This window comes from Halichoerus grypus, chromosome 2, assembly GCF_964656455.1.
Source record: "Halichoerus grypus chromosome 2, mHalGry1.hap1.1, whole genome shotgun sequence".
Lineage (NCBI taxonomy): Eukaryota > Metazoa > Chordata > Mammalia > Carnivora > Phocidae > Halichoerus > Halichoerus grypus.
Genome location: NC_135713.1, coordinates 131269528 through 131290116, shown reverse-complemented (window position 1 = coordinate 131290116; position 20589 = coordinate 131269528). Strand labels below are relative to the sequence as shown.

Here is a 20589-nt window from a genome sequence, read left to right as displayed (position 1 = left end):
CCAGACATGGGAGTGCACCTGTAGCTCAACTGAGTCTTCAGATGGTGCTCCAACCCTGGGCACCATCTGACAGCGACTGCATGAGAGACCCCTAGTGAGGACCATCTAGCTGAGAACCCTGTCAGCCCACCGTACCATGAGCGGAAATAATAAATTACTGTTTTAGGCCACAAGCTTTGAGGTAGTTAGTTATGCAGCAATAGATAACTACAAAGTGCAGCCACCAAAGATAGCTCTAGATTCGAACATTTCCTTCCCGACGGACATTACGGATGTGTCAGGGTCCTTGGGCTTTCCCTCACACAAGCTCTCCAGTAAGCGTGCGTCTCTGCGATTAATGAACTTTTCTTTTGCCCTGTCCACTCTCCTGCACCCCGACAACCACCCAGTTGAAGTCAGGAAAGCTGAATCTTCATCCTCAGGGGATCGCTATCATCTTGGCCAAGCCCCTACACCCTCTGAAGCTCAGGCTCTTCTCTGAAAAATGACTGTAGATTTTATTTTTCGATTTTGTTTAGTGTGTGGCAGGCAACCTTCTCCCCCTCCCTGAAATAGAACCCAATACAGAACATAAATACACAAGAGAGATGAAGTGGAAGTGGTCTAGCAGAGGCAGGAGAGGCCGTGTGTCTGAGTGGTGGGATGAGGGAGGCTGGCGTTGTAAGACCTACATTCAAACACCAGCTCCTTCTCTCTCTAGTTCAAAGCACCCCGACTCCCCCAGAACCTGGTGTGAAAACCACGATACTGGATGGTCTCAGAGGCCTCCTTACATCACATGTGATCCGTGACATTAACCATGCAGAAAACAGACATCTACTTTAAAACTTCAGGATTGATTTTAATGTCTTATTTATGGGGCATGGTATATTTTAATTTTTAAATAATACTGGACTGGAAGAGTTTTTTATTGCTTCTGCTTTCTCACAGAACCAGATTTTATGCTAATGTGTGCCAACTACCTATTCCTAGACCAGTAAACCCTTACCACCTTGTCCATTGCTCCAAACACGGGTGCTAAGCTTGGTTGGTGCTTCATCCCTAGAGAGGAAGAGAGGACTTCAAATTTCCCCATCGGCAGTATAACCTGACTTGGGAAATACTAGTTTACAACCATTCTATATAGTTTTTCTTTATATTATTTTCAAAAGCCTATAGCGTAGCAGATTCCATGCCCTACTATAGATTCCCATTGCAATGTTTAATGGCTGTACTCATCAGGAATGCCCTTCATCTCAGTAAAGGTCCCCTTCACATAATGCTTCTCGACTTTCATTCTTAAAACTTTATTTAGAAGTCTGAAAATCAAATTCTCCAGTGTCACCGTATGGCTCGCTTCTGAACTCTGTGTTTTTCCATTTTCTCCTTTGAATATTGAACTTAAATTGAAAACAGGAATGGTCTGATGAGTGCTCATGAAATTCTTTGACTTAGGACACTGATACATTGAATATTATGCATAGTTAAATTATTACAGGTTATACCTTGATAAGAGCATCCACCACCTTCTTAAACATGTCATCAGACAACAGGCACAAAATCCCAGGTATGTGATGACACTTGACATGTACCTACATTGGCTAATAAGTACATAGCCTGCCGTGTGTTATAAATTAGGTAATTACTGGACCCATACATTGCACCATTATCTTCACTCAAATCTCCAAGCTCATATTTGAACTCTGCCTCTGAGACTATGGACAGATGTACAGTGTATCTGATCAACGTGAAAAAGAGACCAATTTTGATTGATATTCCAAGCAGTTAGGTAGAAATCTCCTACCTCCTGAAAAGTGATGGATTAGGCATTTTCTACTGGACCTGGTTCGGTAACTGGAAAAAGTAACAGCTAGAACTCCTCCCCTAATGTTTGCCAATACTGCCTTTTAAATACTGCATTCCATTTTATTGTATAATAACCCTATGAATAATCAAATTAGGAAGCTGTTTGACAATGTCTTTTAAACACAGGCAAATGTTACTAAGTAAAATAATACAGTTTACTTGCTCCTTTCTTTTTTTTTTTTTAATTTTATTTATTTGACAGAGAGGGAGAGCACAGGCAGGGGAGTGGCAGGCAGAGGGAGAAGTAGACTCCCCTCTGAGCAAGCAGCCCGATGTGGGACTCAGATCCCAGGACCCTGGGATCATGACCTCAGCTGAAGGCAGATGCTTAACGGACTGAGCCACCCAGTCGCTCCTTACTTGCTCCTTTCTAATTCCTCCCCACTCTAGGAAAGGACTATGTGCTATTTTTTCCACCTGCCCCTACACCCATCCCCCTCCCCTCCTTTCTCACTTAAGGCCACATTATTTAAGTCTTCATCCCACACACTACAGAATAAGTTGTAGGGTACTCACGTGCTCATTAATTGAGCTGCAAGCCCATGCTGAGGAAGTTTTGAACACTTGCCCTTATTCATGCATCCAAAGGGGCCTGACTGAGGTTTCTCAAAAGGTTAAACATGTAACTACCATCTGACCAGCAATTCCACTCCTAGGTATTTACCAAAAAGAATTCAAAGCAGGGACTCAAACAGGTATTTGTACATCAATGTTCACAGCAGCGTTATTCACAAGAACCACAAGGCAGTAAACTCAGCCCAAGTGTTCATCAGCAGGTGAACGGATCAACAAATGGGGAATATACATACACTGGAATATTATCCAGCCATAAAAAAGAATGAAGTACTGAGATATGCTACAGCTTGGATGGACCTTGAAAACATTATATATAGCGATTATGAGTCAAACACAGCAGGAAAAATATATGACTGCACTTACATGAAGTATCCAGAACAGACAAATTCATAGACACAGAAAGTAGAATAGAGGTTACCAGAGACAGGGAAGAGGGGACGAGGGGGTATTGTTGAATGGGTATAGAGTTGATATTGGGTATGACAAGACGTTTTGGGTATAGACAGTGGTAATTGTTACACATACTGTGATTATATTTAATGCCATTGAATTGTTCAGTGGCATTAACTGTATACTTAACAAAGGCTAAAATGATAAATATTATGTTATGTATATTTTACTACAATCAAAAAAAATACTTGGGGGCAAAAACTGAGCTCTCCTTTGAGCTGTAGCAGACACGTGAGATTTAGGGAAAGAGTCACTACCCAGAAGTTAGGAGGATGATAACCTCACCTACAGGGAAAGAGTCACTACCCAGAAGTTAGGAGGATGATAACCTCACCTACATTTCAGGCCCACACCTATCCCCTAGTAGGAGGGGTAGCTAGAGAAGGGACCTGGAGGCTAAAGGTGTAATGTCCCCAGGAAAAGCCAGCTAAGGACACCTAAGAGACAGCTTCCAACCTTTAGGTCACCCAGAGCCTTCCCCACCACACCCAGCCAGGCTTCCACAGGGGTCACTGGTCAGGAGCTCCCCCCCAAAAAAAAATGGGGGGGCACCTGGGTGGAGCAGTCGGTTGACTTTCTGACTCTTTCCCCTCAGGTAGTGATCTCAGGATGGTGAGATTCAGCCCTGCCTCCAGCTCCATGCTGAGCCAGGAGTCTGCTTGAGATTCTTTACCCCTTTCCCTCTGCCCCTCCCACTCCTGCCCTCCCTCTCTCTCTCCCCCCCCACCAAAATAAATAAATAAATCCTTTTTTCAACTAACATCTTCTTTAATTTAAAATCAATTAATTAACCTATAGTGTATTATTAGTTTCAGAGGTAGTTTAGTAATTCATCAGTTGCATATAACACCCAGTCCTCATTACATCAAGTGCCCTCCCTGATGCCCATCCCCCAGTTACCCCATCCCCCCACCCACCTCCCCTTCAGCAACCCTCAATTTGTTTTCTACAGTTAAGAGTCTCTTACGGTTTGTCTCCCTCTCTGATTTCGTCTTATTTTATTTTTCCTTCCCTTCCCCTATGTTCATGTTTTGTTTCTTAAATTCCAAATATGAGTGAAATCCTATGATATTTGTCCTTCTCTGACTTATTTCGCTTAGCTTAATACCCTCTTGTTCCATCCATGTCATTGCAAATGGCAAGATTTCATTCTTTTTGATGGCTGAGTAATATTCCCTTGTTTATATGTATACACCCCCTCTTCTTTATCCATTCATCTGTAGATGGACATCTGGGCTCTTTCCATATTTGGCTATTGTGGCCATTGCCGCTATATACATTGGGGTGCATGTGTGTCAATAAATAAATCTTTTTTAAAAAATAGGGGGTAGGGGGAGAGAGAGAGAGAGAGAGAGAGCACGCACAACCTACCAGGCCAACTCTCATGGAATTTACATAAACATTTTTCTTTTACTTTTATTTTTCAAGTGTCAAGACAATCAATTTTGGAGCAGGCAGGCTACAAAAAGATGCTTTTGTTCTCTCAGCCTAATCACATAGCTACTAAATGCAGAGGGAAAAAGAAAGCTTTGGACGGGAATTGATCCCCAAAATGTATGCAATTATCTGAAAGGGCTGGTGTTTTCTTTTACACACACCATACATACACACATATACATACATACACGTAAACACTATGATTCTGTAGTCTTTGTACTTATTCTGAAATCTAAAATCAATTTTAAAAGAAAAACGAAGGACTTGCAGTCCCAGCCAGAGCAGAGTTAGTGATTTTTTTTCCCCCAGCCATGTCATGAGCTACTGTTGCCACTTGTCATTGTTTTAAAGTAAATGCGGGCTTCCAACAAGTAGGTTTCACACTACTCTTACTCTCAACTACTCTGTAGAGAAGTAGAAAACCACCAACACATCCTTTACTTGGTATAATAAGGGCATGCTTAGAATGATACCTGGAACGTGGTAGCTCTCAAAAATCTGTGAGATAAATGATGTTTGAAATGCAAAACTTCAGACGGCCTCACCACGTCCAAACCTCACCAAACAGATGGAAGAAGAGGCATTCATGTCACTGGGGGGGGGGGGGGGGGGGCGCAGTCCGGGCTGAGCGGCTAAGGAGGTTGTGATGAACGCCTCCCCGCCCCCACCCCCGCCTGGGGAAGGGTTAACCAGACAACCACTAGGGACAACCACGTCTCACTACCTTTGTCACTGAACCGACCTATTGTTGAAGCCCCGACGGAGCAGTCCCCAGTGAGGCAACATCCTGTTTGAATCATTTAGGCCGGGCCCCAGGCCAGCCCACACAGCGCATCAGCGTGAGAGAGCGCCTCGCTCAGTCGTAACCATTTCCTGGCGCTGCGGCCAGGCCGCCCGTTTCTCAAACACCCCCCCCCCGCCCCCCGGTTACAGTCGGGGCGGGCAAACAGCCCCACTTACCAGGAGGCTAAATCTACGGAGCCTAGTTAGGCCACTGTTTCACCTGCATGGCCAATTAGCTTCCTGCCCCGAGCCCGACTAGTTCAACAGGTTTCCTCGCACGCGGCCGGGGCCTCCCGGGTTGGGGCGGGAGCCCGTCACTTGGCTTCGGCCCGCCCCTTCCCTCCCCGGCTCGCACGCCCGCGCCGACCAATCGCCGCCGGCCGGACGTGTCCAGGTTGGCGGCCCCGCCGTGCCGCGCCGCGCCGGGCCGGCCTGGATGCGCCGAGCGCCTGAGCGCGCGGGGAAGGCGCGGGGAAGGCGCGGTTCGCAGGGCCTGCGCGCCGGGCGCTGGCAGCCGCTGGCTGGGGGACGCCTGAAGGTGCCCTCCGCACGCGGCCCCGATGACCGAACTCCAGCAAGATGTGGAAGACACAAAGCCTGCCAAAGTGCTCGCGAAGAGAGAGAGCAAAGTTGGCGCAGCCCAGTAAGTATTCTCCGCAGGGACCCAGCCCCGGTGGCCGAGAGCGCGCAGCCCAGACGTCTCTGCCAGGGACCGGTTTGGAGTGGGTCTTGAGCGTGGACAGACGGCCCTGTGGCTGGAATTCTTTCGGGGGCGCCCGGTCGCTTTTTTTTTTTTTTCTTTCTTTTTTTTTCTTCTCTCCGATGCTGTGTTAGAGGAAAAGGCACGGCAGCCCTTCAGGAATGTACTGCAGCTTGCAGTCCGGTGGGGATGTGAAGGATTGGAGCTTTAGCATTCCCAAGGGAGGTCTGGGGCAGGCGGTCAGATCTCTGAAGCAGGTCAGGAAACAGCGCTAAGGTTTATTTCTGTTGCCCTACTTCTTCGTGACGTGTGTGAAGATGAAGTTGCCACCTAGATGTCATCTGGTCGTTCCCTTCACGGTGATGGGTGTTTTGTCATTTGATTCAGAGCTTCAGGGTGTCTTTCTCCCATCCCTTCACTGTTTCCCCTCAAGAGAGGGGAAAAGTGGTGGAAAACATGAAATATGATTTATCTTTCCTCTTAAAGACTGACTTTGCTTGGGAACTTGATACAAACTTGTTAAACACTTTTTTTTTTTTTTTTTGAGAGAGAGAGAGAGGGTTTAGGAGTGGGGTGGGGGAGCACAATGAATATATAATAATATAAAACACTTCAAATATTGGGTTGTGACTATCCTCTTAACAGATTCATGTTCATAATAAGATTTGCACATTGTTGGGCCTATAAACTCTTCTGGTTTCGGAAACTGAAAACTGAAATATTTGGATCACAAGGATTAGCTTCCTGTAATAAAACTTATTTATCTTCCCCTGTACTACTTTTTTTTAATCCAAAAGTAGTATTTCCATGATTGTTATTCCCAAACATTCTTGTTTGAAACAGGAAAAGAATCTTTTGGTATTCGCTTCTTTTCTATATACTGTAACTTTAAGTGGTACTAAGATAAATATATAAATTGTTAAGATGAATAAATAAGCCCAATTTTTTTTTTTTTTTGGTACCAACCTGTTGGGGTACCTAAAAAATAGTTAAAATTCTATCTGCTTCATTTCAACATGTACTCATTTTTTATGACACAGCCTGGTTCCACTTAAAGACTGGTGTTTATAAAAGCATCTTCCGGGGCGCCTGGGTGGCTCAGTTGGTTAAGCGACTGCCTTCGGCTCAGGTCATGATCCTGGAGTCCCTGGATCGAGTCCCGCATCGGGCTCCCTGCTCAGCAGGGAGTCTGCTTCTCCCTCTGACCCTCCCCCCTCTCATGTGCTCTCTCTCTCTCTCTCATTCTGTCTCAAATAAATAAATAAAATCTTTAAAAAAAAAAAAAAAAAAGCATCTTCCATCTGTGTATCAGAGTTTGGGCTGAAGTTTTGGAAGAAGACTAGCTTTTATTAGCTGCTTTGATTTATTATTTCAGAGGCTTTGGTCATATTCTCTTCCAGTGTCTGCTTTCCTTGGCTACCCTTTCTTCTGCCCCTCAAGCTTTGTCACCTTAAGCTGATACTCTTTCCTCTTCAATGATAGATAACACATGATTGAGGAAAAAAATCCCATAGTTATAACCCTCACAAAATGTTTTTGTTTTCTTAGCCCAAAGTAAAATCCTAACTCTATTCTAATCATTCAAGCCCAAGAAAAAGCTAAACTAGCAAAGGACATCTCTCTCCTTTGCACTTAATCATTCTTTTATAATCTTCTCTTAAAAAGAGGTATTGTGGCATTCTTAAGCAGCCCTTGATAGATGTTTGAGGTGACAGGAGTGTTAAGGGGCACAAACAACGCTGGAGCCCAGGACTGTGAACCCCTAGTCCAGAAGTCAGCCCCAGGCAGTGTTAAGTTCCAGTTACACAAAGCAGAATGAGTCAAGTACACCCAACAGCTCCTAAGTTTTTACATCTTCACATTCCCAATAGTCTGCTCAGTTAAGGAGATCACGTTTTAGTAGATGGAGAAAGTCTGTTACCTGTTTAGATGAATTCTCTTAACTTAAAACTCTTCAGATGCTGGCAAAATAATTTTATAGGAGACAATCATAACCATATTGAAGCGGAAGACCCCAAAGAGCCAGACCTTCGTTTGGAACACCTAGTTTGACAAATTCATTTTAGTTCAACTAATATTGGAATACCTACTATGGGCTCCATAATGGTGGGGAATACAGAATGAAGGTGCTGCGGTTATCTGCCCTTATGGAACCCAAGAGCTGTGTTGAGGAGAGGCATACATGTATGGATAGATAGATCCGTATCTGTATATGTCTGTTACTGCAGGTCAGAGGACATTGTGTCCGTGGCCATATTAAACCCGTAAACAAGGTACCGCTATAAAAAGTTTGGCTTATAACTGAATCTTCTCCACAGTTAGGATGTTTGCCCATTTGGCAGTCTTTAGTAAATTTTTCTTGGTTTATGGAGATTTTGTTTGTTTTGTTTGTTACAAAGTGGTAATTTGCAGGCCTGCTAAAGTCACTTCTGAGTCAATCGAAGACTTTAGACACTCTCTACTTCCTGAGCTTTTGAACTCTTGCTTTGGTAACAGAATAAGAGTGATTTTAAGAGGGAGGTAGATACATTATCAGTGTTATATGTATTGTGATAATTGCATGTTCGAAATCACTTGAGGAGCACAATCTTGATGCTTAGAAACCCAGTCTAACTTCTTTGTTTTGAACTTTGTAACTTAGATTGATTATCGCTAAGCTCAGAGTCGTTGGGAGTCCGAGTGTCCCAATGGACGTTTTCTTCTCGAGTGTTAGAATGGCTTGCTCTTCCTACACAGCCCTCATCACCTAGAACCCAGACTCGTAATGAATAATAGCTGGCCTTTACTGAGAATCCTCGCTTTACTGAAAGGCAGTGTGCTCAACACTTAACGTTCATTTTCGTACAGGATTAGGCAGATACTGTCATCTCCATTTTACAAATAAGAACATGGAAGGTCTGAGAAGGTAAGCAACTAGGCAGAGACCCAGTGAATAGAGGACAGCTCAAATTCAAGGCCAGGACTGCTTGCTCTAGAGCCTGAACTTGAATACTTTACCCCTACTGTACTCCACAATCTATGATGGCCCTCCTGACCTCCTCTCCTCTGCCAAGAAGTTCAGACCTTTCATGATCTGAGCACACGTAGACCATTTCAACCTCAATCCTAATATTAGCATGCACATCTTTTATAGCTAAACACTTGCGCTAGCGGCCCTCTACTTAGGAGGTTAGGACGCAGAAGAATAAGGAACAGGTATGCCAAATGTACTTCTGAGTAAGGTTCCCTTCATTCTCTCCTTCTCACCTCTATTCCTTTGCTCAAGCAATTCCCTCTCTTCTTTGTCTCAGTATACTTCTGCAGATCAGCTCAAAATTCCCTTCCTTTAAAGCCTTTCCTTGTCACTGGCCATACTTAGCTCTTCCTTATCTGGGCTCACCTTGCATGTTTGTGATCTATTCCAGAGAATTTAGCTGCCACTATTATTGCTGTTAATTAACAGTAATGTTTATCGAACATTTATTATGTACAAAGTACTGTTTTAAGTTGTTAACAGATATGAACTCACACACTAGTCCAGAGTATATTAGTTAACCTTAAATTGATTGCAGACTCTGATCACATTTTTTCTTACTGAATTTCTCAGAGGGCCCAACGAATAATCTCTTCCGATAACCATCTGTTGGTGAGCAAGGGAGGCTGAGACCCAGCCCCCTAATTAAGGTATATAATATACTTAGAGCTGACATTCCACTTGACTATCTCCGGGGAAATCTTACTCTTTTAGAATTTCTTAATCACATTTTCTATCAGTAGCATTTTGAATTTTTAGATACATTGACTTGCCCGAGAATTTTGACTTATTCATCTTTATGTTAGCAGTGAGGTGAGGCTGCCCATTTACTCATCACCAAAATGCATATTTGATTTAAAAATACTCCCTTCCTTACCAAGAATTGTTAATTTAGCTGTATATTTCCTTTTGAGATCCTAGTTTTCCCCTTTCAGTACTTTTTTCATTCTGAATGTTATGTTCCCCATATATAGACATTTCTAACAAACCTTTTTTTTTTTTTTTTTTTTAGGTTTTATTTATTTGAGAGAGAGAGAATGAGAGACAGAGAGCATGAGAGGGAGGAGGGTCAGAGGGAGAAGCAGACTCCCTGCTGAGCAGGGAGCCTGATGTGGGACTCAACCCCGGGACTCCAGGATCATGACTTGAGCCGAAGGCAGTTGCTTAATCAACTGAGCCACCCAGGTGCCCCAAACCCTAACTTTTTTGACACACATTTTCTGAGATACACTTTTATTTCATAAACTCTGTTGTGGATCTGATTTATTAATAGCTAAGTTATTTTCAATGAATTGCAAAAAGTATCTAAAATGACTGATATATTTCTGGACAAAAGTTATCTTGATTCATATTTCAAATAATGAATTTTATCACATGTAACATATTTATAATGCAATTTTAATTTTTAACATACTTTAATAATTTGAGACGTAAGAATTCTAGACATTTATTCAACTCGATATATATGGAGAAAGAGAGGATGGATGTGGACAACATAAACATTTACCTTAAAAGGAAACTCTCTTGTATTAGCAAGAAGAAATAATGATTTTAGGGACATGTTTGACATTAGTGAATTCAAATAAAACTAAGTGACCGTGAAATCATTTATCATGCAAACACAATAAGGGTTGAAGTTAAGAATTGGTCTTGCATTGGAAACAAGAGGAGCAAAGACAAATAATGTTTGAGGATAGCTTGATTTCTTAGTGCTTGCTTAATTCCAAACTTCCAAAGTGCTCATTTAGAAAGAAAATCTCCATATTGTATATTACCCACATATTATCTATCTTTCCGAGTGTGTATGTGTGGGTGTGTCCACATTTTTCTAAAATTCTAATTTCCAGGTCACCAGTTCTGACAGGTTATCCGGTGTACTTTTTAATAGAAACTTTGGAATAGGAAGAAAAAATTGTAACATTAGAAACTATTAAAATTTTATTAAAGTGAAACAATTGGAAGAGTTTGAAAAGATGGAGAAAAATTAAATAGTGTGCTTATCTAAAATGTTTTTGAAAAGGAATTTAATGAATCAAATCAGTCCTCTAGCTAGAGGGTGCTATCCTAGGAAATCGCTGATTTAAGGTAGTTCATAAAGATGTTGAGAATGCAGGCTCGGGCCTACTTTACAATAAAAAAATAGAGCAATGATTTTTTTAAAAAATCCTAGTGCAACCCACACATGTATCACAATTAAAAAAAAAAAAAATTTAAAAACTGATGCCAAAAAAAAAAGACTCTAGGAAACAAGGATTTGAAATCTAACTTTCCTGTCTCCTGAAGTGTGACCCTGGCCAGTTACTTAACACCACTAAGTCTCCCTTTCGTCATCTGTAAAGGGGAATACTTAAGTCAGCTGTTTCGTAGATGCTTGCTTTCATGTTTAAATGAGAAATGTAAGAAATTCACTTCACCTAGTGCCTGACATCGTGAGCTCTCAATAACGGTAGCTCTGTTCACCTTCGCTGTTGACGGTCTGGGACTTGCTGTGGAGTGGGGGGTGAGGGAGGGAGGCTGACATAAAAGGTAATTAAATTAGTCAAAATTCAACAGGCCTGACTCTGACAGTCGCATGCCCCCCGTGTTGTAGTCAGTGAGCCTCTGTTACATCAGCTAGACCTTGAGGACACTCGGGACGGTACCCAAGCATTTCCATGAAACCAACATGGCACCTTGGTTTTTAGTTTATGTCAAGAGGATCTCCTATTGTAACTGTTTAGTGACCTACCAGCTTATTTAAATATTGCTTACTGCTTTGGTGTTATCCCATCTGTGGTCCAGGACTGTTATCTATGAGCCATTGATTTTCACATCCTGCTTCCTGGCACTGAGTTTTATCTCATGGCTCCTCATCTTTAAACTGCTGATTGTTTTTCATTTGCTACACTCCAGTAGAACTCTCCCTCACCATCTTTCTAATTCTTTAAATGCTCAGCTCTAGGCATTTCACACATTTTCAAATGGTGTAAAGCAGAGGTCCTCGAGAGAGATTCCTCCACAGTCACTTTAATGACTGTTCTTTCTCCTTAAAGGAAAGCGGGTGTTTTTATCTGAACTTAAATTTGATTATTTACTCCTAGCAGAGAAGCCGAACCAACTTAAACTGCATTCCATAAGGGAGACTAATTTGTATGCTGTCATTGGTCATTCTGTCCCATTCAGGATGGGACATGATGTCTCAAGAGGCAGATTATTTTTAACAAGTTCATTGAGATATATATAACATATCATAAAATTTACCCATTTCCAGTGTACAATTCAGTAACGTTACTGAGTGGTGTGCTATTGGCATACCTGGTTTTAGAACATTTTCACCTCCCCCCCAATAAGATTCCTTACACCCATTTATATATATATATTTTTTAAGATTTTATTTATTTATTTGAGAGAGAGAGAGTGAGAGAGAGAGAGAGCACAAGAGGGGGGAGCGGGAGAGGGAGAAGCAGACTCCCTGCTGAGCAGGGAGCCCGATGCGGGACTCGATCCCGGGACTCCAGGATCATGACCTGAGCCAAAGGCAGTCGCTTAACCAACTGAGCCACCCAGGCGCCCTACACCCATTTATATTTAATCCTCATTCCCACCCAGCCCCAGGTAACCACTTGTCTACTTTCTGTTTCTACAAATTTGCCTTTTCTGGGCATTTCATATAAATGGAATCATATAATATGTTCTTTTTTTTTTTTTTAAGATTTATCTATCTATTTAATTATTTATTTATTTGAGAGAGAGAATGTGTGTGTGAGTGAGAGGGAGAAGCAGGCTCCCCACTGAGCAGGGAGCCCGATACGGGGCTCGACCCCAGGACCCTGAGATCATGACCTGAGCCAAAGGCAGATGTTTAACTGACTGAGCCACCCAGGTGCCCCAATACCTGGTTTCTTGTATCTGCCTTCCTTCACTTGACATTGGGTTTTTGAAGTTCGTCTGTGAAGTAGCATGTCAGCAGTTCATTCCTTTTTATTGCTGAATAGTATTCCACTATATGGATATACCACATTTTGTCTGTCTCTTCATTTGTTCATGAACATTTAGCGTGTCTCCACTTGTTGGTTATTATGAATAATGCTATGAGTATTTGCATGCAAGCCTTTGTGTGGACATATGCTATTAATTCTCTTGAGTATATACCTAGAAGTGGAATTCCTGGGTCATATCGTAATTCTGTGTTTAACTTTTGGAGGAACTGGCAGAGTTTTTCCAAAGCAGCTATACCATTCGATGTTTCTCCTAGCAATGTGTGAGGGCCCATGGTGTAGATTTAAGAGAAAATGCTTTCACAGTGCAGGGAAACAAGATTGTAAGCACTTTAAATGTAGATGGGTGGCTTATACTTTGTAACATAATGAATATCTGTTGATTGCTGACTAAGCAACATTCATACTTAAAATTTTGAAAACTCCTCCAAACTGCAGTGTTATCGAAGATGTGAACAGATGTTACAATGTTAACAAAGATAACCCTGGCTGTCATACTTGGGTACATTTTTTTACAACCTCTTAAAATTTTGCATGTAACATTTATCACTGTTTTTTAATGACAGAATAATATAAAGAAGAAATTTAAAAATCGGACCATAATCTCCCCCATCTGGGTTGACCTATTTTAAAGCAATATGTGTATAAGGTTAGAAAAATAAAACAATGTAAGCTGTGTACAAAATGAAAAATGAGAGCTTTATTTCTGTCTCCCATGTTCATGTCCTTGTCTCAAAGGTAACCACTTGCTGAGGTTCTTGTTTTGTACTTTTGCTGTCGGCACTTATGGCCAGAATCAAGTTCTTTGTTGGTTTGATTTGTTTTAGAATATCCACCTCCCAGTATGCATGTAAGTATGTTGGACTTGGTAAAACAAAAGACTGTGGGAGGATTACGAGTGATCATACTCTACTTGCTCAGCATACCGTAGGAGAGCTCAGTAAATGGCAGACGGTATTCTCATAAAGCACTGTTTTCTCAAACTTCTTTGCAAAATAGTCATCTACTAGTAAAGTGGCCTCCTCGGTTTTAGCATTGAAGGATAAATAAATCCATCAGAACATGACTTTCTTGAGTGGACCTTAGGAACGTGGCATTAAGTGGAGGGTCAGATTTCTGACTGCACCATCCTCCAGTTATCAGTTCATTTTCTCATCTCTTCTGTTCCCCTCTCCTAAATGAGGGACCCTAGACAGGCCCCTGATGACATGAGGTAGCGATACCTGGGCTGCCATGTGAACAACTAGATGGAGGTCACAGTAGTGATGAGATGAGTTTAAAAAAGAAGTAATGGAGCGGAGAAGTGGAAATGTGAAGGTGGCGACTATGAGTAAGGAGATGAGGAGCGAAGAAAGTCAGAAAAACTCAGGAGGGATATCGAGTGACATGGAAAAGAGAAAAAAAAAAGTTAATTTACCATTAATGTGTGCGATCTTCCATTTGTTGCCTAGCAGATGTTTCTTGTCTTCTCTCCATATGCTGTTCAGTAGCCTGTTGGTGAAGTCTCTGGCACTGTGATGGGGAGCAGACATGCCTCTTCTTCCCTCATGGAAATACTGAGCTGTGTATAAATGTTGTTGTTTTCTTTAAGTGCCTATATATCAGGTTTATGATTATACCCATTTTTGTTATCTTCTAGATGTTTCGAATTATGTCTTCCATCTTATGCAGTGAGTTAAAAACTGGGAAGAACCTTAGAAATTGGCTAAATTTTGTGTCATTTACTATTAAGGATTATTACCTGAAAGACAGTGATCTTGGGATCCTACAAATTATTTTTTTTTTTAAGATTTTATTTCTTTATTTGACAGAGACACAGCGAGAGAGGGAACGCAAGCAGAGGGAGTGGGAGAGGGAGAAGCAGGCTTCCCGCTGAGCAGGGAGCCCAATGCAGGGCTCAGTCCCAGGACGCTGGGATCATGACCTGAGCTGAAGGCAGATGCTTAATGACTGAGCCACCCAGGCGTCCCATACAAATTATTTTGAAACCCCTAGGATGTAGTGCTATAAAGGGTGTATTGCGAGTTGAGTTGCCATAGGTTAACAGTGATGAAAAACTAATTCATCATGACAGCTTTTATTATCACAGTATTGTTTCTATAATTCTTTGGAAAATAGCACCTCATTTGATCCTAACAACTTAAATTTTATTCTACATAACATATAATGTGGTCTTCTGAGAGCTTATAGGAAACATCAAGAATATTTTCCTTTCCTCTTATAATAAAGTTCCGTAGTATATAAAGTTAGACTAGTTTTCACATGAAGTTGGTAGATTTCTTACATTTGTTTTTTATTTGATCAGAATCTTTTCTGAAAATTTTACAAAGAATCACAACACCTTTGTAGAAATCTGATACTAAAATCACAGAAGATCAGACTTTTCATCAATACCTGAAATGAGAGAATAATCAGTGGCATATGAACTAGGAGAAAGGCAATATTTAATAACTGAGAATGACCAGAAAGATTTGCTCATGTTCTCAGCTGACATTGACTAAGTAATTCTGTATGTTGGGCACCATGTTGGGTGTCATGGCAGTCCCCAGTTGAAGAATATAAGGCCTTTGCCCATAAGGAAAATAAGAGCAGAGAAAAGGAATATTTTGAGAGCAGATCTTTTTTTTCAAAGAAGAGACAAGGTAGCTTCAGAAAATATATTAAAGCTTAGATGAGGTGTGATATCATTGTTATGTACTAGACACCATTCAGAGTGCTTTTACATATATACATGCAATGAGGTAGGTACAGTTCTCATCACAATTTTATGCCTAATAGAGACTCAGCGACTTGCCCAGGATCATAACAGCTTGTGAAGTGTTGAAGCCAAAATTCAAATGCCCAAGCATTCTAGTCTGAACCGGCCCCTCAAGATCGTTACTTACACAAACAACCTCAGTAGATTTAGGAGAGTAAAGACACAGAAGGCAGAGTACCTCCATGAAGTGTCTCTGATCCCTGAGTAGATCTCTTAACTTTGATTGGTCTGTTTCCTCAACTATAAACCAAGATTCCTTTCCATTCAACACTTCTAACATTGAAAGGATTTCTAATGTTATGTAGAGGACAGGGTAGAGGGAGCACCTTTAACTAACTTTGGGGCACTGGGATTTTCTCTGTGTGTTGTCAGACACAGGTCTGACTCTCTAGCTCCTTCTGCTCAGACCTGACCACAGGGAACTTAATCATAGCAGTTTCAGCTTTATACTGTGATTTGTGCGACAGTCATTCATAGGTTCCAGTTTTTAAAAACCGTGGTTGGGTTTTTCTTTGCATAAGCACAGAGTGTTTCTACAAAGTAATGTGACTGCTTTGTTATAAAAACATGTGAATGTTGTCTCTTTAAAAGTAGTCACCAAAGGAACCCAAGAACTTTTCCAAAAATGCTGCAATTGCACAAAACCTTTTTGAAACTCTTCTTAACAGAGTTACTTTCAAAGCCTGGAACCCATTCTTTGAATAGTCATAAGGTTGGCAAATCCTCGTCCTTTGGGAATGAATTCAATTTCTGGAAACAACCTGAAGCCAAATGTGGTGAATACGGTGGATAAGAACAAATTAAATACCTTTAAACCACTCTTGGATAGGATCATTTTTGATCCAAAACCAAGTTGTGACTATAAAATAATAAGACCGAGTTTCTAGTGATATTTACAAACTAGTTTCTATATGTCCAACTTCAGGTTATTACTTTGTAACCTCATTATGAAAACAAGAAACTGTTACAGTTTTTATTCTGTCCTAAAATCATTTTTCAGTGTTTATAATCTACCCAGGTAGGTGTTAGACATATCATAAGCATTAAAAAAATACATTGAGTATGCAAATGTAACATGTGATATCTTTTCATTGAAGTGTATTCCCTATGTATTGGGGAAAACAATTTGTGAAAAACTTGCCCTGAGTTTAGTTTAAAGTAAGTGAAATTCAGCGGTCACAATCTTCTTATATTATCTTGTCCTTCATTACAGATTAAGGGAATATGTATGCTAATTACATTTTTTCAGGCCCTCTCTCCATATCAGAACTTTACACCAGATGGACTTTTTTCACGTATGCAAGGCATCACTCCTGACTTTTCCACAGGATGGCTATCAGTTCTCAGCATGTAACTTTCCACTTTTGTCCAAGTGTCCCGTTAGTTAATATCTGTGAGATGATTGATCTGCTACTACCTGTTAAGTCCTAGAGCATTAAAGATAAAGATAAAGAGCATTAAGTCCTAGACCATTAAAGATAAGCATCTTTTCTTGTTCCCAATTTTTGGTCCAAATGGGTTTATTAGCATAGCAGTTTTATCTGAGATCTGATTTTAGTGCTGTAGTGTTTGGTAACTTGTATGTGCTTTGTCTCCACTCTTCTGTAATCCACTGGAATTCAACAGACATTTCCCTACTGCTTACTCTCTGCTGGGCATACAAGGCTAAAGGACATGTGTGCACTGGCCTCAGGAGCTCACAGGCTGGGGAGAAGAGAGTGGGGATATGGGCACACACACATATAACTAATACCATGTGATAAAAATTTCACAGTAGTTGTCTGCTGCTAATGGGAACAGAGATGTAGGCAATTTGTTTTCCTTGAGGTGAGCTGAGGTAAGAAGTGATGTTGAAGCGTGGTTGAGGGGCAGTAGAGAATTTGGCCTCAGCTGAAGGGAGAAAATTATTCCAGGCAGAAGGAAGAACAAAGATAGGTCACTTTAGAGTTCAAAATCATGTTTTTGACACATATGTAAAGGTCTCCTGTGGCTGGAATGGTGGGGGCCAGGAGAACTAGGAAGAGCAGACTGGGGGCAGACCTGGAGCCCCCATTTAGAATGCTCTTCCTTGCTTTGTTCTTTCTTCACTTCCAGCTTTGGCTCTGCTACTGATTTTTTGGAACTTTAGGGAAGTCATTCGCTCTGGTCTTCACTTTCCTCCTCTGTAAAGAAGGGGAGCTGAATGACCTGGTTTGTTAGATTCCTTCCAATCTGAAGAGGAAGAGTCTTTGAAGAAACTGCCCTACTTCTCTGCACTCTTCTGTAGCCTTTGTGTAAAGAATTCTATCAGACTGGAACAAACCAAGGAAAGCTTTTTGAGTATGACTAGAATCCTTGCTTTCTTACTTGGTGTTGTGCTCTTTTATTTTTTTCTTTCCTTTCCCTAGGTAAACTTACACCTGGTTAAGGCAGACCTGCCACTGGAACATACCTAAACTGTCCTCTCACAAATTTGTAGATACTTATCAGCATTCATGTTGCATTTAGACATCCCTGCTTTGCCCTTTGGCTGCAGCTGACAGGGTCACAATGCCTTCTGGACTGTCATAGTAGAAATGTCAAATCAAGTAACTTAATGTCAAACCTATAGCACACATGGAGACCAAACTTCTTACCAGTAGAATTGCAAGCTTCTCGGCTATAGTTCGGGTCTGAAAATAATGGTATATTGCACTGGAATACAGATGACAATTTAAGGTTAAAAGACCTTTTGCCTCAGAAATGAAGTCAGGGATATTTGCTTACCACTTCAACTTAATAATTATTTTAGCATTTAAAAGCACTTTATATTTTTTAAAGTACTTTCATGTACACCAGTAGTTGAATTTAACACACATATTCTGAGAACTTACTCTTGTCAGGTACTGTGCTGTCCATCTTAAAAGTAAAACAACCAGTTATTTTTACCATCATAATGGGTTTACTCGGGAACAGCAGAGAAATTGCAGTCTGGGATGAGCAAGCAATAGCAAAAGCCACTGGCAGGTCCACAGAACAAAGGAAAGGAATGCTTCTTTATAGAGAAAAAGGAGAAGTTGGGAGGGGCTGTTATAAACAAAAAGGCCATTGGTGTAAACTGGGAATTTGAAGCGTAGTGGCTTTTCGTTGGCTGATTGACGACAGTCTCTCATTGGCTGGGCTGTTGCCAGGCCAGGAGAAAATCTTCTAGGTTTTCCTTTTGGGAATGCAAGGTCTGTCTCTTTCTGTTGAGTCTGCAAAGTGGGGCAACTAGTGATACAACTTGGGCTCCCCGCCTTCCGGCCTCCTGACTCCATTTTCCATGAGGTTTCCTTTATTAAGTTTCACAATACTATGTTATAAGGATATTAAGTTGTATTAGACATGGACCCTGCCCTCTAGAGCAGATTTCTCTATAATTTGAGCACTATCTTACTATGACATTAAATATGAATTTCAATCTATTGTGATAAATAAGAATACGTACAAATTCTTTTTAAGAGAAGAGCGGAGGAGAAAGTAGCCCAGTGTGGGGACTGAGTAGATAAAGTAAATCATGAGAATGGTTGGAATTTTCCAATGGAGAGAAGAGTAGAGTCCCAAAGAGAGAACCTAGGAATGATTTTATGTTGGAATGAAGGACAAAAGAAGAGGCCACAAAGGTGATGGAAAATAAATGGCACAGCAGGAAAAAAAGCAATAATATTAAATGCTTGAAATAGAATCATGAAAAAAATGACCAAGGGAAGGAGACTCTCAAGACATAGCAAGGGCAGGTGCTGCCAGTAGCCGCATTAAGAGAACTCCTGAAGGGCCCGTGGCATTTAGCAATACAGAGATCACCAGGGAACTCTGCCAGTGAAATTTTAGTGGAGCACTGAAAATGGAGGCCAGACTATAGTGAATTGGGTTAATGGGAAATGAAGAAGCAGACACAGCATGGGTAGGCTATAGCTTCAAGAGATGCCACTGAGAAATGAAGGAAGGCGAGGGAGGTAACTGGAGGAAGTGAGGTCAAAGGAAAGTGTTGTGCTTTATTTATTTTTTTAAATTTAAATTCTAGTTAATATACAGTGCAAGGTTTTGTTTTGTTTTGTTTTTCCCCACACACACAAAGATGTTAGAACTTTATTTTGAAAAAATTAGGAAGATAATGACCGTCCTTGAGCAGTGACATGATCAAAACTGGGCTTTTATCCCCACAGCTGTTCATGACTGAAGCTCAACCAAGAGTGAGTGTTGAAGAATCATGGTAGATTCAGCAGCAGGATCTGTGATTGGGAGCTGAGGGTTTAAAGTGATGGGCTCAGAGATGAGTCTTTCTTTATCTCAGCTTCATCATGGGTGATAGGTCCATTTTTTAAATTTAAATCCAATTAATTAACATATAGTGTAGTATTAGTTTCGGAGGTAGAGTTCAGTGATTCATCAGTCTTATATAATACCCAGTGCTCATTATAGCACATGCCCTCCTTAATGTCCATCACCCAGTTACCCCATACCTCCACCCCTCTCTCCTCCAGCAACCCTCAGTTTGTTTCCTGTGATTCAGAGTCTCTTATGGTTTGTCTCCCTCTCTGGTTTCCTCTTGTTTTATTTCTCCCTCCCTTCCCCTATGATCCTCTGTTTCATTTCTTAAATTACACATATGAGTGAGATCATAGGATAATTGCCTTTCTCTGACTGGCTTATTTAGCTTAGCGTAATACCCTCTAGTTCCATTCACATCATTGCAAATGGCAAGATTTCATTTTTTTGATGGCTGAGTAGTATTCCATTGTCTATATATATGTACATTGCATCTTCTTTATCCATTCTTCTGTTGATGGACATCCAGGCTCTTTCCATAATTTGGCTATTGTGGACATTGCTGCTATAAACATTGGGGTGCAGGTGCCCCTTCGGATCACTACATTTGTATCTTTGGGGTAAATACCTAGTAGTGAAATTGCTAGGTCATAGGGTAGCTCTGTTTTCAACTTTCTGAGGAACCTCCATACTGTTTTCCAGAGTGGCTGCACCAGCTTGCATTCCCACCAACAGTGTAGGAGGGTTCCCCTTTCTCCACATCCTCGCCAACATCTGTCGTTTC

The 20589-nt window shown here is 41.2% G+C and overlaps 1 protein-coding gene and 1 long non-coding RNA gene across 2 annotated transcripts in view; one reads left to right on the top strand and one right to left on the bottom strand.

Moving 5' to 3' along the window:
• LOC144381147 (uncharacterized) overlaps positions 1-5425 on the bottom strand; it is a 398096-nt gene extending 392671 nt beyond the window's left edge. The window contains exon 1 of the long non-coding RNA XR_013445854.1: positions 5269-5425. This is a non-coding gene — a long non-coding RNA (uncharacterized LOC144381147). The remainder of the gene's footprint in view (positions 1-5268) is intronic.
• Positions 5426-5462: 37 nt separating this feature from the next.
• GRAMD2B (GRAM domain containing 2B) overlaps positions 5463-20589 on the top strand; it is a 69670-nt gene continuing 54543 nt past the window's right edge. The window contains exon 1 of the mRNA XM_036070363.2: positions 5463-5734. Coding sequence (XP_035926256.2) covers positions 5652-5734 — 83 coding nt within the window. The 5' untranslated portion in view covers positions 5463-5651. The remainder of the gene's footprint in view (positions 5735-20589) is intronic.